We start from the raw sequence: 13303 nt of genomic DNA on the forward strand, positions 1-13303 counted from the left end.
CCGGCAATTGTTCCAACACTGGAAATTCATTTGTAACGACATGTTTTGTTCTCCTGGCGAGCGCCAACGCAAGCTCGCCAAGGTCACCTCTCGCTCCTCCATCCCTGCAAAGTCCCATTAGGAAAAAATAAATTATACCGCGATTGTTGATGTTGTTAGCAGAGGAGCAGGGGAGAGTGGGTGTGTTGTGGTGGCATATGGACGGCTCTGCTGGGGAACTCGCTGTAGCAGATGCCCCGAAACGCCAGCGTTTAGCTGTTGACTCGCACGGTGACAGTGAGTCTCGGGCCCGTTTTTGATTCGGCCAGGCGTGAAACGAGCGGAGGAAATGTGCTGAGTGCAACACTCCCGGCTCTCCGCTTGTACTTACTGCACACTGGAGCTGCCATATCGTGCATTGGGGATTTCCCACGTTTCCTTGAACCCCTTTTTGTTCCAGGTGCCGGGTGAGGGAGCGGGTCGACCATCCAACCTGTCTGTTACCCAAGTCCCTGGCCTAGCACTACCTCTGCTGAGCCAGCACGCTCATTAAGCCCTGCGACTGTAGTCCGACTCAATGGGAGATGGTCCAACCGTCTGCCCGCCTCCGAGGACGTTCGGCATGGCTGCACTCGCAGAGCGGAGTGAGATATTTATACCGGCCAAATATGTGTTTGTGTGTGTGTGTGTGTGTGTGTGTCTCCACGGGCGATGCGTGCTCTCGTAAAAAAAAAAAAGCCACAGCCTCCACATAAATAGATATTTATTTTTCCAAACACGTCCACTTTTTTTTATTGTGCACACATGCCTCGTGAGATATCTTCAGAAGCACCTTTTGATGTCAGACGCAAGCGGCAGGATTCACATTTAATTAGCGTTGTGAGGGAAACGTCTCCCTTTGTCCTCCGCTCCGGTTGTGATGTATTTATATCTCATTGTCCTCGTCGGAACATCACCGGGACGGCGTGTAGTGCTTCATGTCTTTTAAGGGCCGAGCTCGCCGGGTTTCTAAGCACCGCCCGGCCGAGCTGTCGTCCCTGCAGCCACGTCACGTCCGAAGCAGGAGGAAGTTAAAGGAGCTTTTCTCTCCCGTGGCAGCGGCTGTGTTTGGACCGGGGCTTTGGTCTCTGGCTCTGTGCTTTGTACCTCGGCTTCCGGGCCGCATTTCCCTGTGCACCTCTCCCTCCATCCGCACTCTCTCTCTCTCTCTCTCTGAACGACTGTAGCAAGCCTGGCTTTCGGCGCCAATCGTGGGAGGACTTTTCCCTTTCCTATAGTGCTCTCATACTTGCTCTCAATGCATAATTGAAGTGCCTTTGGCTTCTTGGGCTGATTGAAGACTCTTGTTGCGATGGTGGAGATCTAATGGCAAAATTAGTCAGGGGTGTCTAATCGTGTTTTTTTTTTTTTTTTTCTCAGCCATTGTCCTAGCCATCGTTCTTCTTGTGTCTGCTTCTCCGAGGTGATGTGTGAGTGTGGATGTGTCATGGCGGACAGCGATGGAAGAGAAAGGCTTGTCGAGGTTTTTATCCCTTTAGGCGCGATTGATTTTGAGTCACATCGCGGTGAAGAGGCCGATCCGCCCATCTCGGGAGTGGGAGACGGGAGGGAGGGAGAGGTGGCCGAGATCCTGCGTCACTGACACCGGTGAAGACCCCTAAATGGGATATGCTACGCCCCGGCTTCAGAAGCTCTGTTCAGACAGGTGTTCACATCCGTCGGGGGGGATCAGATTACAAGACGGGAGATCCTCGAGAGCCGCTGACTCAGATCATATTGGGAGCTGGTCTGGGACGTATGGGTTCACATTCCTTCATCTGAGGGGAGACAAATGTGTCCTGGACCACGTTGCATGAATCAACCGGATATATTTTTACTCTTCTCAGTGTTTCTCATATATTTATTTATTTGTGGCTATCACAGCAATATCAACATTGACATCTCTCTCCCACTCACACAAACACACACACACACACGTACATGTTAATTCCCTCAACCAAGGACGCTATGGTTTCATCACTATTTGTCTGGTGTTTAGCAGAATTACACAAAAAGTATCAGATGGATTTTTATGAAACTTGGTGGAAGGATGCATTATGGGTCATTGAAATTTTGGTGTGAATGTGAATCTTTCTTTTTCGCTTCTTTTTCCACCTTTGTCAACATTTCCGGTGATTTCTCAGAGAATAATTCATGGATCTCGAAGAAAATAAAATCAGGCAAACTTCAGGGAATGATATTCATGATTATTTTCTAATTTTTTGTGCAGCTCCATATACAATTCCAGATCTAGGAGCTCAACTGTTATTTGACATGGGGACTGTTGGCACTTGGTAGAGGTTTGTGTTCCAGCTGAGAACCATTCTAGTTTGCATATAGAGCGGTGGTCACCGGAGACGTCACGTGGAGAAGTCTCATGATGACACCTGTGATCGATTCACCGGGGGGGGGAGGTTAGAAACTGTTCTAAACCGAGGCCAGAGTGCTTGACTGAGGCATCCAACCAGAACCACCACAGAATTGCACCTTTCTGGACGCTTGACAAACCCTGTGATGGATGGTGGGAACTCTCCCTCTGTGGAAACGCATCAGTACAAAACTCAAGAGAGACTCCCTGACACGTGTGTAGACATGTGTAAATGACGACATCAAAGCTAATTTTTCCACAAGTTAATATCCGTGTGTTCACAGAAAGCTTTGTGCTGTGTTATCAGTCGTCAGTGTGACTTTCTAAGTAATCTTCGGCATTGTGAGAGTCTGCCGGGACTCCACGGGGTGAATGAAACTTTAACTAGGCAGATATAGCTTTTTTATCCTACGCTCCACATCTGTCTCGGCCCTTTGAATTCATGCAGTGTTTATTCTGAGCCTGAAAGCCCTGTTTCCCTCAGCCACCATCGCAGTCCCTGTGAATTATTTACTTGTTATACAACTCGCGTTGGCAGTACGCTAACCACTGGGGAGCGCCTGGGATGGCCCTCGGAAGTCGGGTGGGCGGGTTTTTACTGGAAAGCTGTATGTTTCCTACAGCTTAGCTCGACTACATCCGCAGGATAAATATTGTGTAAGGAGTTGCGGTTAAACACATGGGTCTCATAATGGAACAGTTATGGAACCATTTTTTACTATAAGTACCCACGCTCCTCTGTTTCTAATCATTAATGCATTTTTTTTTAAGTAGCTGCGATGCCGCAAGAATCTGTTTTCATCGGAATATTTAGTTTCATGTTAAACTCGAGAAAAAGATTCTAATTATGGTCGGTATCCCACTTAAAACTCCAAGCCTGTAAAATGTCTTAGGAAGAAGTTGAGCCCACATCTTAGGGAAGGGAAGTGTAAAAGTGCCAACAGAGATTTCTCACACCACAATTGCTGCATTATGGGACATGTCCTGCATTCATGTCCCCACCACCCCCACCCCCCCATCGCTTTACACCAGCAGTCTCATTCACACAGTGCCTCTATATATAGAGCTTCAGGACCGCACATCCCAGGGGTAGGGGCAAATTGGGAGTCAGCATTTTTACCCATAATGGAGCCTGAGACCGATCCACCAACCTTCTGTTAACTGGATGACCCGCTCTACCCCCTGAGCCACAGCCTGTCCCTTTCTTTCTCGTCCACTCCAATGCAGATATTTTGCTAAACTATCTGTATTTTGTCCTCATCCACACGCAACCTGCGTTTTAGTCAAGAACTTAACACCTTTGTGTAGTTTTCGACATTTTTGGCATCACAGCGTTCTCTGTGCTTAGCCCACTTTTGTTTTGTGTAATGAGCACGAGCCAGAAAACAACAAAGAGCACAGGTGTCTCTGTGTTGGGTTAGCACTGCCAGGTCTTGTAAGTTAAGCAGTTAAATTTAGCATCACTGCAGCACATTAGCAGCTTCACAGGCTTCCTGGTTCTTGACGGATCGGCCCGACGTGCTCGTTTAAGTGTTTGCAGTCGTTTTCTGGTTTAGTCTGAATTGAGATATTTTGTAAGATGAAGGTCGTGTGAACAGATTTTTATTTTTCAAGGAGGTGGATGAAAAATGCCCGCAGCAGTGCAGTGCAATGAGGTTTTTTGTCATTCATCCGGAAACTTTTAGGAATATTTGCTTATATTTCTTCACAGAAATGTTTGTTGTATCCAACAGGCTCGTTAATAATGGACATTTTTTAAATAATACACTGTTGTTGTTTTGCGTCACCAGGGCTTTTGTGTTGTTTGCTCAAGTGTGTCCACCGTGGAGGATAACAACTGAGAGTGCTCATTTTTCCTTCTCCGACAGGCCGATCACAAACAGCCTCTCCAGAGAGGCTACTTTTTAAAATGACTCTCTTCTCTTTCATAGCATGTCTCAAAGAACAACCTCTTCAACTCACCGGGTAGAAAATACAAATAGCCTGTCTTTACTTTTTAGGCATTTCCGCTCCTATTAGATGTTTACAGTCTCTTTATTATGTTTGTTGTGCTGCGATTCCGCCTGCCTCTCACGGTTTGGCAGGCCGTTTAATATTTATATGGTAACATGAATCACAGGCTTGTGGGATCACATGGCGAGGAGTGAAAAATCGTCTTTCATCTGAGGTGAATATCCTCTGTCTTCATTTTCAGTGAAAAATCAATGCGGGCTAAGGCATAAAAATGTTGTGTGCTGTGTCTTATTTTGGGGGGAGCCAATAAGAAGAAAGATGGCACCGCAGTGAAGGGCAGAGGTGATTGTATAATGATAACGCAACTCCAACCTCAAGCTTCCATCTTCTCCAGTCTTGTGGTTGGTTCTGCTGCTTCTTATAACCTAAACAAAAACAGACGTCCATGAAAGATTCTTATTTGTAAAAGACGTCTCTTTGTTGACCAATCGTTTATTCTGCGAAGCTCCGAGTAAACTGAGGAGGCTCCAGCATGTACTCTCAATGCACACGTCAAACTCACACACACACATACACATAAACACACACATACACATAAACACACTTTGGCTGCTGCTTTCAAACAGCCACCAAAGTCTGGAAATCTTCCGAATGAGCCCATGTGAGAATATAACCATTGCCTCAGAGATCTGTCCTCTCAGCCCCCCCCTTCTCCAGTGTCCCTGTGTGACTGTCTCACTGGGACTTGGACGTCCTGTCCCGACTGCTGCAGGCGCCACTTCACCCCTCACCTGATTTGTTATGAACATTTCCCTGAACGCGTTCGACCCAGACAACTTCCTGCTGCATTTTTTCATATGTGAAAGTTCATGAAAACACACACACACACACACACACACACACACACACACACACACACACACACACACCAACGAGCACACACTCGTTCATTTTAAAAGTTCATAAACTCTCTCACAGGAGCACTGAGCCCTTGAGATGAGCCCGGCCACCGAGGTTGTAGTCCTTTATGACAGGACTTGACCTCTGACTAGGAAAAGGTCAACGTCCACCCACTGCCACACACACACACACACACACACATTGTACCACACATACTCTCTCACACCTTTTCTTTCTCTTCGGGGCGAGTGTGACTCTGGCTCCTGTGTCAGGTGTCACTGAGACAGTTTCTGCAGCTAATGATGATTCTCTGAGTCGGGTCACTCACTCGGACGAAGGGTCACCCTCTATTCTCTTCTTCTTCCTCTTCTTCTTCTTCTCCGAGTTCAATCTCTCTCGCTCGTGCACACGTCTCGCCTGCGTGTCCAATCTTTCTGGTTCTAATACTCTCTCTCCCTCCTTCGCACACCTCTATGGTTAACCTCCCTCACCTCTCCTTCCTGTCGGGGGGGAATTCACTGTTGCTTCACACTATTATTGCAATTATTTTCACCCTGAGATTGTTACAGGGCCCAGTGGGGTTCCAGTTCCTCCCACTAGATAGAGTCACATCTCCTGTCGCCCACTTTCCTCCACCAGAAAGTTAATGTCGTTCTATCCTCTCTCCTCTCTCCTCTCTCCTCTCATCTCTCATCTCTCATCTCTCATCTCTCTCCTCTCTCCTCTTTCCTCTCTCCTCTCTCCTCTCTCCTCTCTCCTCTCTCCTCTCTCCTCTCTCCTCTCTCCTCTCATCTCCCATCTCCCATCTCCCATCTCCCATCTCCCATCTCTCATCTCTCCTCTCTCCTCTCATCTCTCATCTCTCATCTCTCTCCTCTCACCTTTCTCCTCCTCTCCTTTCCTCTCCTTTCCTCTCTTCTCTTCTTTTGTCTTCTCTTCGCTTCGCTCCTCATCTCTTCTGTTCTCTCCTCTTCTCCTTTCCTCTCCATCAAGCTCTTTTTGTCTCGTCCTTTCACAATTGACATTTAGACACCTGACTCCATTCTTCCTTTTCCACGAAGTCGCTTTTCAAAATATTACCCATCGGGCATGAAAAGGTCACATGTTCCCTCAGCCCGCTCTCGCTCGTTTTTCATTGATTTAAAAAAAAAAGAAATCTCTGTATCAAGCGCAATTACTCTCCCTCCCTCCTCCCTCTTCTCCTGTCGGAAGTGCTCTTAACTTTCTGAACTCAATTCAGAGTTAAGAGCAGCGGGCTTTGTATTCCAATACCGCACAGACTTTTTCATTACTGAGGCTGCGAGATACGCCGCTATCAGCCTCGAGTATGAAAGGACTCTTCGAAGTGGCAAATAGCAGCGAAAGCGTCATTTGCATTACGACGTAAAGGCAACAACGCAGAACAACCTGATAGTATTTTACAGCAAATAAATCGAAAAATGCTTGTTTAAAAATCAGGACTGCTGAGGCTTGTTAACACTGAAACTGGTCGTGCGCCTGCCAAAGCTGTTGTTTGTCCCCCGTCAGCTGCTCGGCGTCCTGCAGAGTCGCAGACGAGGATCCAGAGCACAGTGAAGGTGTAGAAACAGCCCCGAGCGTCACTGCTGGATGTTTGTTTTCCGTGCAGATAATTGGTGTCGGCTCACACTGGGTCAGGTGCCTGAGATGGAGTCGCCACCGACGGTCTGATGTAAACAGTGCCGAGGTTGTTATGGAGCGGCGGAACAGTGGAGAGCAGTTATCACAGTTCCAATCCGAGCTTCACTGAGGCCTCGTTACTTCGTTAGTCGCTGTCAGCTCTGCTCTACGCTGCAGACTTCCCCCCCCCCCACGACCCTCAAAGGATAAGTGGTGTCGATGACGGATGGATGGATTTGAAATCATTAAGACCACGAGTGCGCCAAAGCACGATCCCATCAACTGGTACTTTCAGATTTCATGCCTCGAGAAAATATAGCTCACAGCCAATTCATCCCTGCATCTCAAATCGTAATCATAACCCTGCAGCGTCCACCACTATGATCAATTTAATAATAATTTGAAGGCAGTCTGACGGATCGATTGACCATCTCCCACAGACGTATTTATGTTTGCCCATATGAAAACTATGAGGGCTAAACAATGCAGAAAAGATGTGCATTGATGTGCAACGTTTTATGTGAAATCTATTTGGTTATTTTCATAATTCAGCTTTTATAATATTGATTGTCTTCTTTATGTTTAGTTATTTATAATTTAGTCAAATATCAATACTCATACACATTTATTTTTTCATTGACAATTTATTTTAGATCTAGAAACCAGCTGACATATATCGATATCAGACCTTTTTCTTTTCTCCAATGACTGAAGAGTAATCCGTCTCCGTGCCTGTTTACAAACCTCCTCAGTGTTTGGGGAATCCTTGATCCCTTCCCGCAGATGGGATATCAAAACATGGCCGTCTCACAATCTAAAGCAGATAAGGAGCTCAGCGGGGGGGGGGGGGGCGTGAGGTCAAACTCAGTCAACACACGCCAAGGTCAGGTAAACCAACAAGATCAGAGCTTAGCTTGAGGTATTTCCTCTGGCACAGACACAGAGGCCTGGTGACACTGAGCTGGTATTGTTGTATTAGCTGTAGTAGTGGTGGTCTTGGTGGTGGTGATGGTGGTGGTGGTGGTGGTGGTAATGCAGGGAAGAGATTAGACCACGCTCCGGCAGATTGAGGGGGGGCTGGGTGGATTCTCGGTCACTTCAGATAGAGCGACACACTTGGACGAGCCGCCTTCACTGGGCATTAAACACAATGAACATTAAACACAATAAACACAACCCGTTGGTCCCCATTCCCAACTATAAATCTATCTAGGCCTCTTAATTCCACTAGTCCTCCCCTGCTTCCTTTAACTCTTCCTCACGCTCTATATAATCCGGCCTTCTGAGGAGTGTCAGCTGTGAGTCCCAATATTAGCCGCTCTGCATGAGGACACGACCTTTACCAGTGTTTTCAATTGACGCTTTCATTCCCCCTGTTTTCAATCAGGGAAACATAAAGGACCAACAAGTACGGTTACTACTGAATTATTTAGGCGACGAATGATTGAAAATGTTTCGAGCGCCACTGCACCTCTCTCTCTCGCTCTATCTCTCTCTCTCTCTCTGCATTGACCTTACAGACTTGTTCTTTTTGGAGAAACTCGCTTTAACTTCACTTCATCCAAATGTTACTGAACAAGTGTCTGAAGCTGGTTCTGCTCACGGCCCTGCTCACCTCTGACCTTGACAGCATCACTCACACTTTGTGAGACTCAGATGCAAAAATTGGCGTAGACTCCGGGTCTGGAAAGTGAAGCCAATGCGGAAGTGCCTGAAGCCCGCATTCTCTCAAATGACCAGCAGAGGGCAACGATTCCTACGAAGTCTACGAGAAAATAAGCCTAATAAGAATATCATATAATACAGTTTTCATAAAAATAAAGTACATGCAGCAGCAGACAAGGTGCATTGTGTTGACAATTTGAAATAAGTCCAGCAATGGTTTGTTGTTTCCAAGAAACCAAGATGGCGTCGGCCAAAAAGCCAAAGTCTGGTCCTTAAAAGCCGTGGATTTGCTTTCCAGTGGCTGGTGTGACATTTGGTTTCCACCTCAGTCTTCTTGGACCATGAGAGCTGGACTCTGGTCCATCTCAAGCAGGGCCTCCATCTCCCGAGTCATTTACACACTCCTCATTCCTTTCACTCCGTGTCCTCACATTTAGTTGCATCCAGTCATGTCTCATTCTGAGTCCTCAGAATGGAACGTGTATCATTCATGGGCCTGGGTGAGCTGCTGCTCTGCTGCTGCACTGAGGCACTCTCCTCCTCGGAGTTTATCCCACCTGAGGTCTGACCTCGCCGCTCTAAGGTCAAAGGTTAATGGGAGTGAGACGGCACTCATCTGACACTGCAGCTTGTGTCTCCACAGGTCTCACCGGTCTCATTAGACCTGTGGCGTCTCTCTCACCAGCACACGAGGCTCGCATTTAAAACCAAGAAGGTTCCCTTTGCACATCATCACCTGACTTCACCGAGAGCTTCTTCTCTATGTCGACTTTAAATGTGATTTAAGCCCATTCGCAGGTATATAATAGTCACTCGTGTTATTTCTCAGTTGAAACACTTTTCATCACAGGGAAAATGGGTTTGTGGTGGATTTTTTATTTTTACTGTCTTGAGATTTATCCATAATAGCTTCCAGGTGATGCCTGTTGTTGTACATGGTTTATGAATGTTTGCCTGGCTGTGTGTGTTCACTCGCCTGCACAGCAGCGTTATAGTACATTATTTCTGACTGGCACGCAATTGTTTCCCGGAGCAGCGGCGCGAAGATGAGCATTAAAGAAAGGAGCGCTGTGAGTAGATAGGAAGAAAGGGCAGCGGCGTGATGAGTTACCACCGTGCCTTCCCATATTTTACCTCATTGGGAGCTTTTCTTTTTAATGGCAAGATTGCCGTTGGTATTTCATTCTATTAGGTGCAGCCAAAAATGTCACCACTTTGCTCCAAGCCCATATATCACCAAGCGGTGGGCATGCGGTATGGCTCTTATCTCTGATAGATGGACCAACACATCAGCGAGCGGGACACTCTCCTCCACCAATCACAGCCGTAAACACTTTATTGCATTATAGTGGGTCCCATTGCAGAACACACACACACACACACACACACACACACACATCAGTGGGGAGCTGGCGCGGCGACAGGGAGGAGGAGTGAGGGAATTGCTCCCTCTAGGCCAAGTTCAAGTCAACTGCAGGTGGTTTTGGAAACTTTTCATTCGAGGGAGACGGAAGTAATTACATCTGTTTGTTCTGGGTTTAACGTAATCAGCTCCGAACGTTGGGGCCAAATTCCAATTTTTTTGCTCTAATCTCTCGCAGAGCTGTTATTGGCTTATCATAGTTGTAATTGGTGTAAACCCGCTTGTATTTTTCAGCTGTGTTTGGTGATGGATGATTGCGTGGTTCATTCCCCCCCGGCAGCCAGAAAGAAAATTGAGCCTGTTGCACTTTGGGATTTGAGTTATTTTTGGAGCTAACCTTACTCTGTGGATTAATGCCACGTTCGGAAAAGGTCTGTCATTACGAGCCAACTCTGCCGGAGGGGAAGCAGGAAATGATCTCGCTTGTCAATACTCGTTGATGTTAAAAAGATGGCCACCTGTCTGCTGTGTGCGGTTTCTCACCTTGTGTGTCTGTTTCCTTCCCTTTGCAGTTGTGCGGCTGCGGGCTGCTCGGCGTGGGCATCTGGCTCTCCGTGTCTCAGGGCAGCTTCGCCACCTTCTCGCCCTCCTTCCCGGCGCTGTCGGCCGCCAACATGGTCATCGCCATCGGCGCCATCGTCATGGTAACGGGCTTCCTTGGTTGCCTGGGCGCCATCAAGGAGAACAAGTGCCTGCTTCTGAGCGTGAGTTGAATCTGCATACCTACGCATTCTGACAAAGACACACACACACAGACACACAACTGTCAGTGCACACACCGCAACTCCTCTCTCAAACTTTCTCTCCTCCTCCTTCGGATGTTTCTTTTTCTCACATGCCCAGACTTCACTCATGCAAATATTGACAGAGCTGCCTGGCGGAGACAGCTCCCCACATATATATATATATATCTATACACCTCCAGATGCCGGTCACAGGCCAGTGGAAACACAGCGGCGTATTTGTACTCGTCTTCGCTGCCGGAACCACGGCGGAGGTAGACGACTGATAGAAGGATTTCAGTCTGCATTATATCAAACCTCAGCGGCTGGCAGAGGAAAATTAAAGCTGAGCGGTTGGATTCTCTCTCTCTCTCTGCAAGTCGACACTATGGCGTTCATATCTTTTCCGTGGCTTCAGTCACAGCCCAGTGACAGAGCTGTCAGTCAAAAGGCTCTTTGTGTCACTGTGGTTTAATTACTGAATGTACACAGCACACTAAAGACACTGCATGTTTCCCTGCTCAATAATGGAGACTGTTCCATAATTCACTACAAAGGCCTCTCTGTCTTGTTTGCCCAAAGTTGCACGAGTGTCTTATCTAAAGCACAAGTTAATTACAGAAGTTCACACAGCGGGATGATTTTTTTTTTTTTTTTTTTTTTGCGTGAATCCGCTGCAGAAAAAAACGAAGAGGAGAAAAAAAAAAAAAGCAAAACATCTTTCATGTACAGCAACTTTAAATGAGATGTGGAGTTGGGGCTCTGGGTACTTAACATCACAAACAGCTCAATCCCTTGAAGCTCTTGCATCAGTCAAAAGCTCCGGCAGATACTCAGTGTTCGGCTCGGCTTCTTTCACCTGCCTAACTGCTGTGAAGGAGAGGAAGAGGAAGAGGAGGGGGTGGAGGGGAGGGAGGGCTGAGAAAGACGACTAGAATATATAAAGGAGATAGAGACTTAATGGAAAATCTTGAAGTTGTGATGTGTCTCATTAAGTCTCCTGCCGCATCCTTGTGTGGTCGCATTTCATGTTTGGACACAGTCTTTCCGATAAGTGCGGTGGTGTCTCCTCTTCGTTCTTTTCCTTAATCCGTCTGTCAGAACCCTCCCACGTGTGTTGGGTAAAGGGAGGTGGGGGGGGATGCAGGACCTGGAAAGATCAGAGTGGGTTTAGATCTCCCGGAGCGAGCAGATCTGAGCGTTTACCTTGACACATTATCTCTGAAGTTCCTCTGTGGACAGCTCCCTCTGAATCTGTAACATTCGACACCTATAGACTTCCGCAGCGGCGAGTTTATCCGTCTCTTTCCGCTGCCAAACGTTATTTTTTCTCGGAGACAATTTAAGTGTGTAGATAAAACACAAAAGTATCCGACTGAATAAGAATCCTTAAAGGTGTGAAGAGAACACGTACGCCCACAAAGCGAATATGTGGAGCCGGTGAAGCGCCTCCCGATCGAGAAGAACAGACGCTGCAATCGTTCTCTTCAGCATCAGGAGAATGTGACAAACCAGTGATACACTAAACTGGCAAACCAGTTCCCAGTTCCTCACCCAACAACAAACTGGAGTCACTATTTCATTTGGGCCCTGACACACTAAGAAAACGCAGACCCCCTCCCCGCCAAATGAGTTTCGAATGAATGGGGTTCCTCTAAAAAAATCTAGGTTTGCGCGCCTCCTCCCACGCTGTGCAGAGGAGCTGGGTAAATATTGTGCGGAAAGGGGGGGGGGGGGGGGGGGAGTCGAGCAGGGAGAGGAGAATAGCTGATGAGATGCAAGGCTGTGTTGGAAATTAATCGGAGGGAGTATTAAAAACCCTCTCCCCCTCTTCTCACACGTTCACCAACACTCCAGTATTTCTTTTTTTACTCCCTCTGTCACATCCACCTCCTATTTCATCTCTCTCTCTCTCTCTCTCTCTCTCTCTCTCTCTCTCTCTCTCTCTCTCTCTCTCTCTCTCTCTCTCTCTCGTTCTCCCTCTCTTTCTCTCCTGAAAACTTTTAAAGTGTCTATTACTGAATTTTGGGGGTTGATGTGTTTTCTGCTGCCAAACGTACAAACCTTCAGGGAATAACTCAACATTTTAGGAAGTACACCTTCTTTTCCTGCTGCTGAGAGTGGAATCGATATTTGAGATCGATGTTTACCGTACAGACCTTCCTTTACAGTAAATAGGAAGCTACACTCCGCATCTGATTAGCTTAGCTTAGCATAAAGACTAGAAGGAGGTTGCCTCTTGTCCAACACTGTGTCCGAAATCACTTACTAATCACTTGTATAGTCCACTACATAGTGAGTTCACCATTTTGGACAAAAACTTTACATAGTAAAGTAGGGGTTAGTGAATGAGTTAGTGAACTATACCGTATATAAAGATGGACGACATGACAGCTCATCAAAACTGACGCCAAATCTCCTTAATAGCCCCCTAGTGGCACTGGGTGCGCTATAGGTCATAAACCCTGCCCTCCCTCCACAACTAAAAAGGGTCAAAGGGCACATCTGGGGTTTTTTAAGCATGCAAAGAGGGTTTATTTAATTTTAAATGTATTCTTATCACATCGGTGTGTGGTCCCGTGTATCAACGGGACCTTGATATCTTGGCTCCATATT

At 46.9% G+C, this 13303-nt stretch overlaps 1 protein-coding gene across 1 annotated transcript in view; it reads left to right on the plus strand.

Moving 5' to 3' along the window:
* Positions 1-13303, plus strand: part of tspan9a (tetraspanin 9a) — a 69046-nt gene that overhangs the window by 41277 nt on the left and 14466 nt on the right. The window contains exon 2 of the mRNA XM_061076904.1: positions 10478-10669. Within this exon, the coding sequence (XP_060932887.1) occupies positions 10478-10669 (192 nt within the window). The remainder of the gene's footprint in view (positions 1-10477; positions 10670-13303) is intronic.

Source organism: Limanda limanda, chromosome 8 (genome assembly GCF_963576545.1).
Source record: "Limanda limanda chromosome 8, fLimLim1.1, whole genome shotgun sequence".
NCBI classification, from domain to species: domain Eukaryota; kingdom Metazoa; phylum Chordata; class Actinopteri; order Pleuronectiformes; family Pleuronectidae; genus Limanda; species Limanda limanda.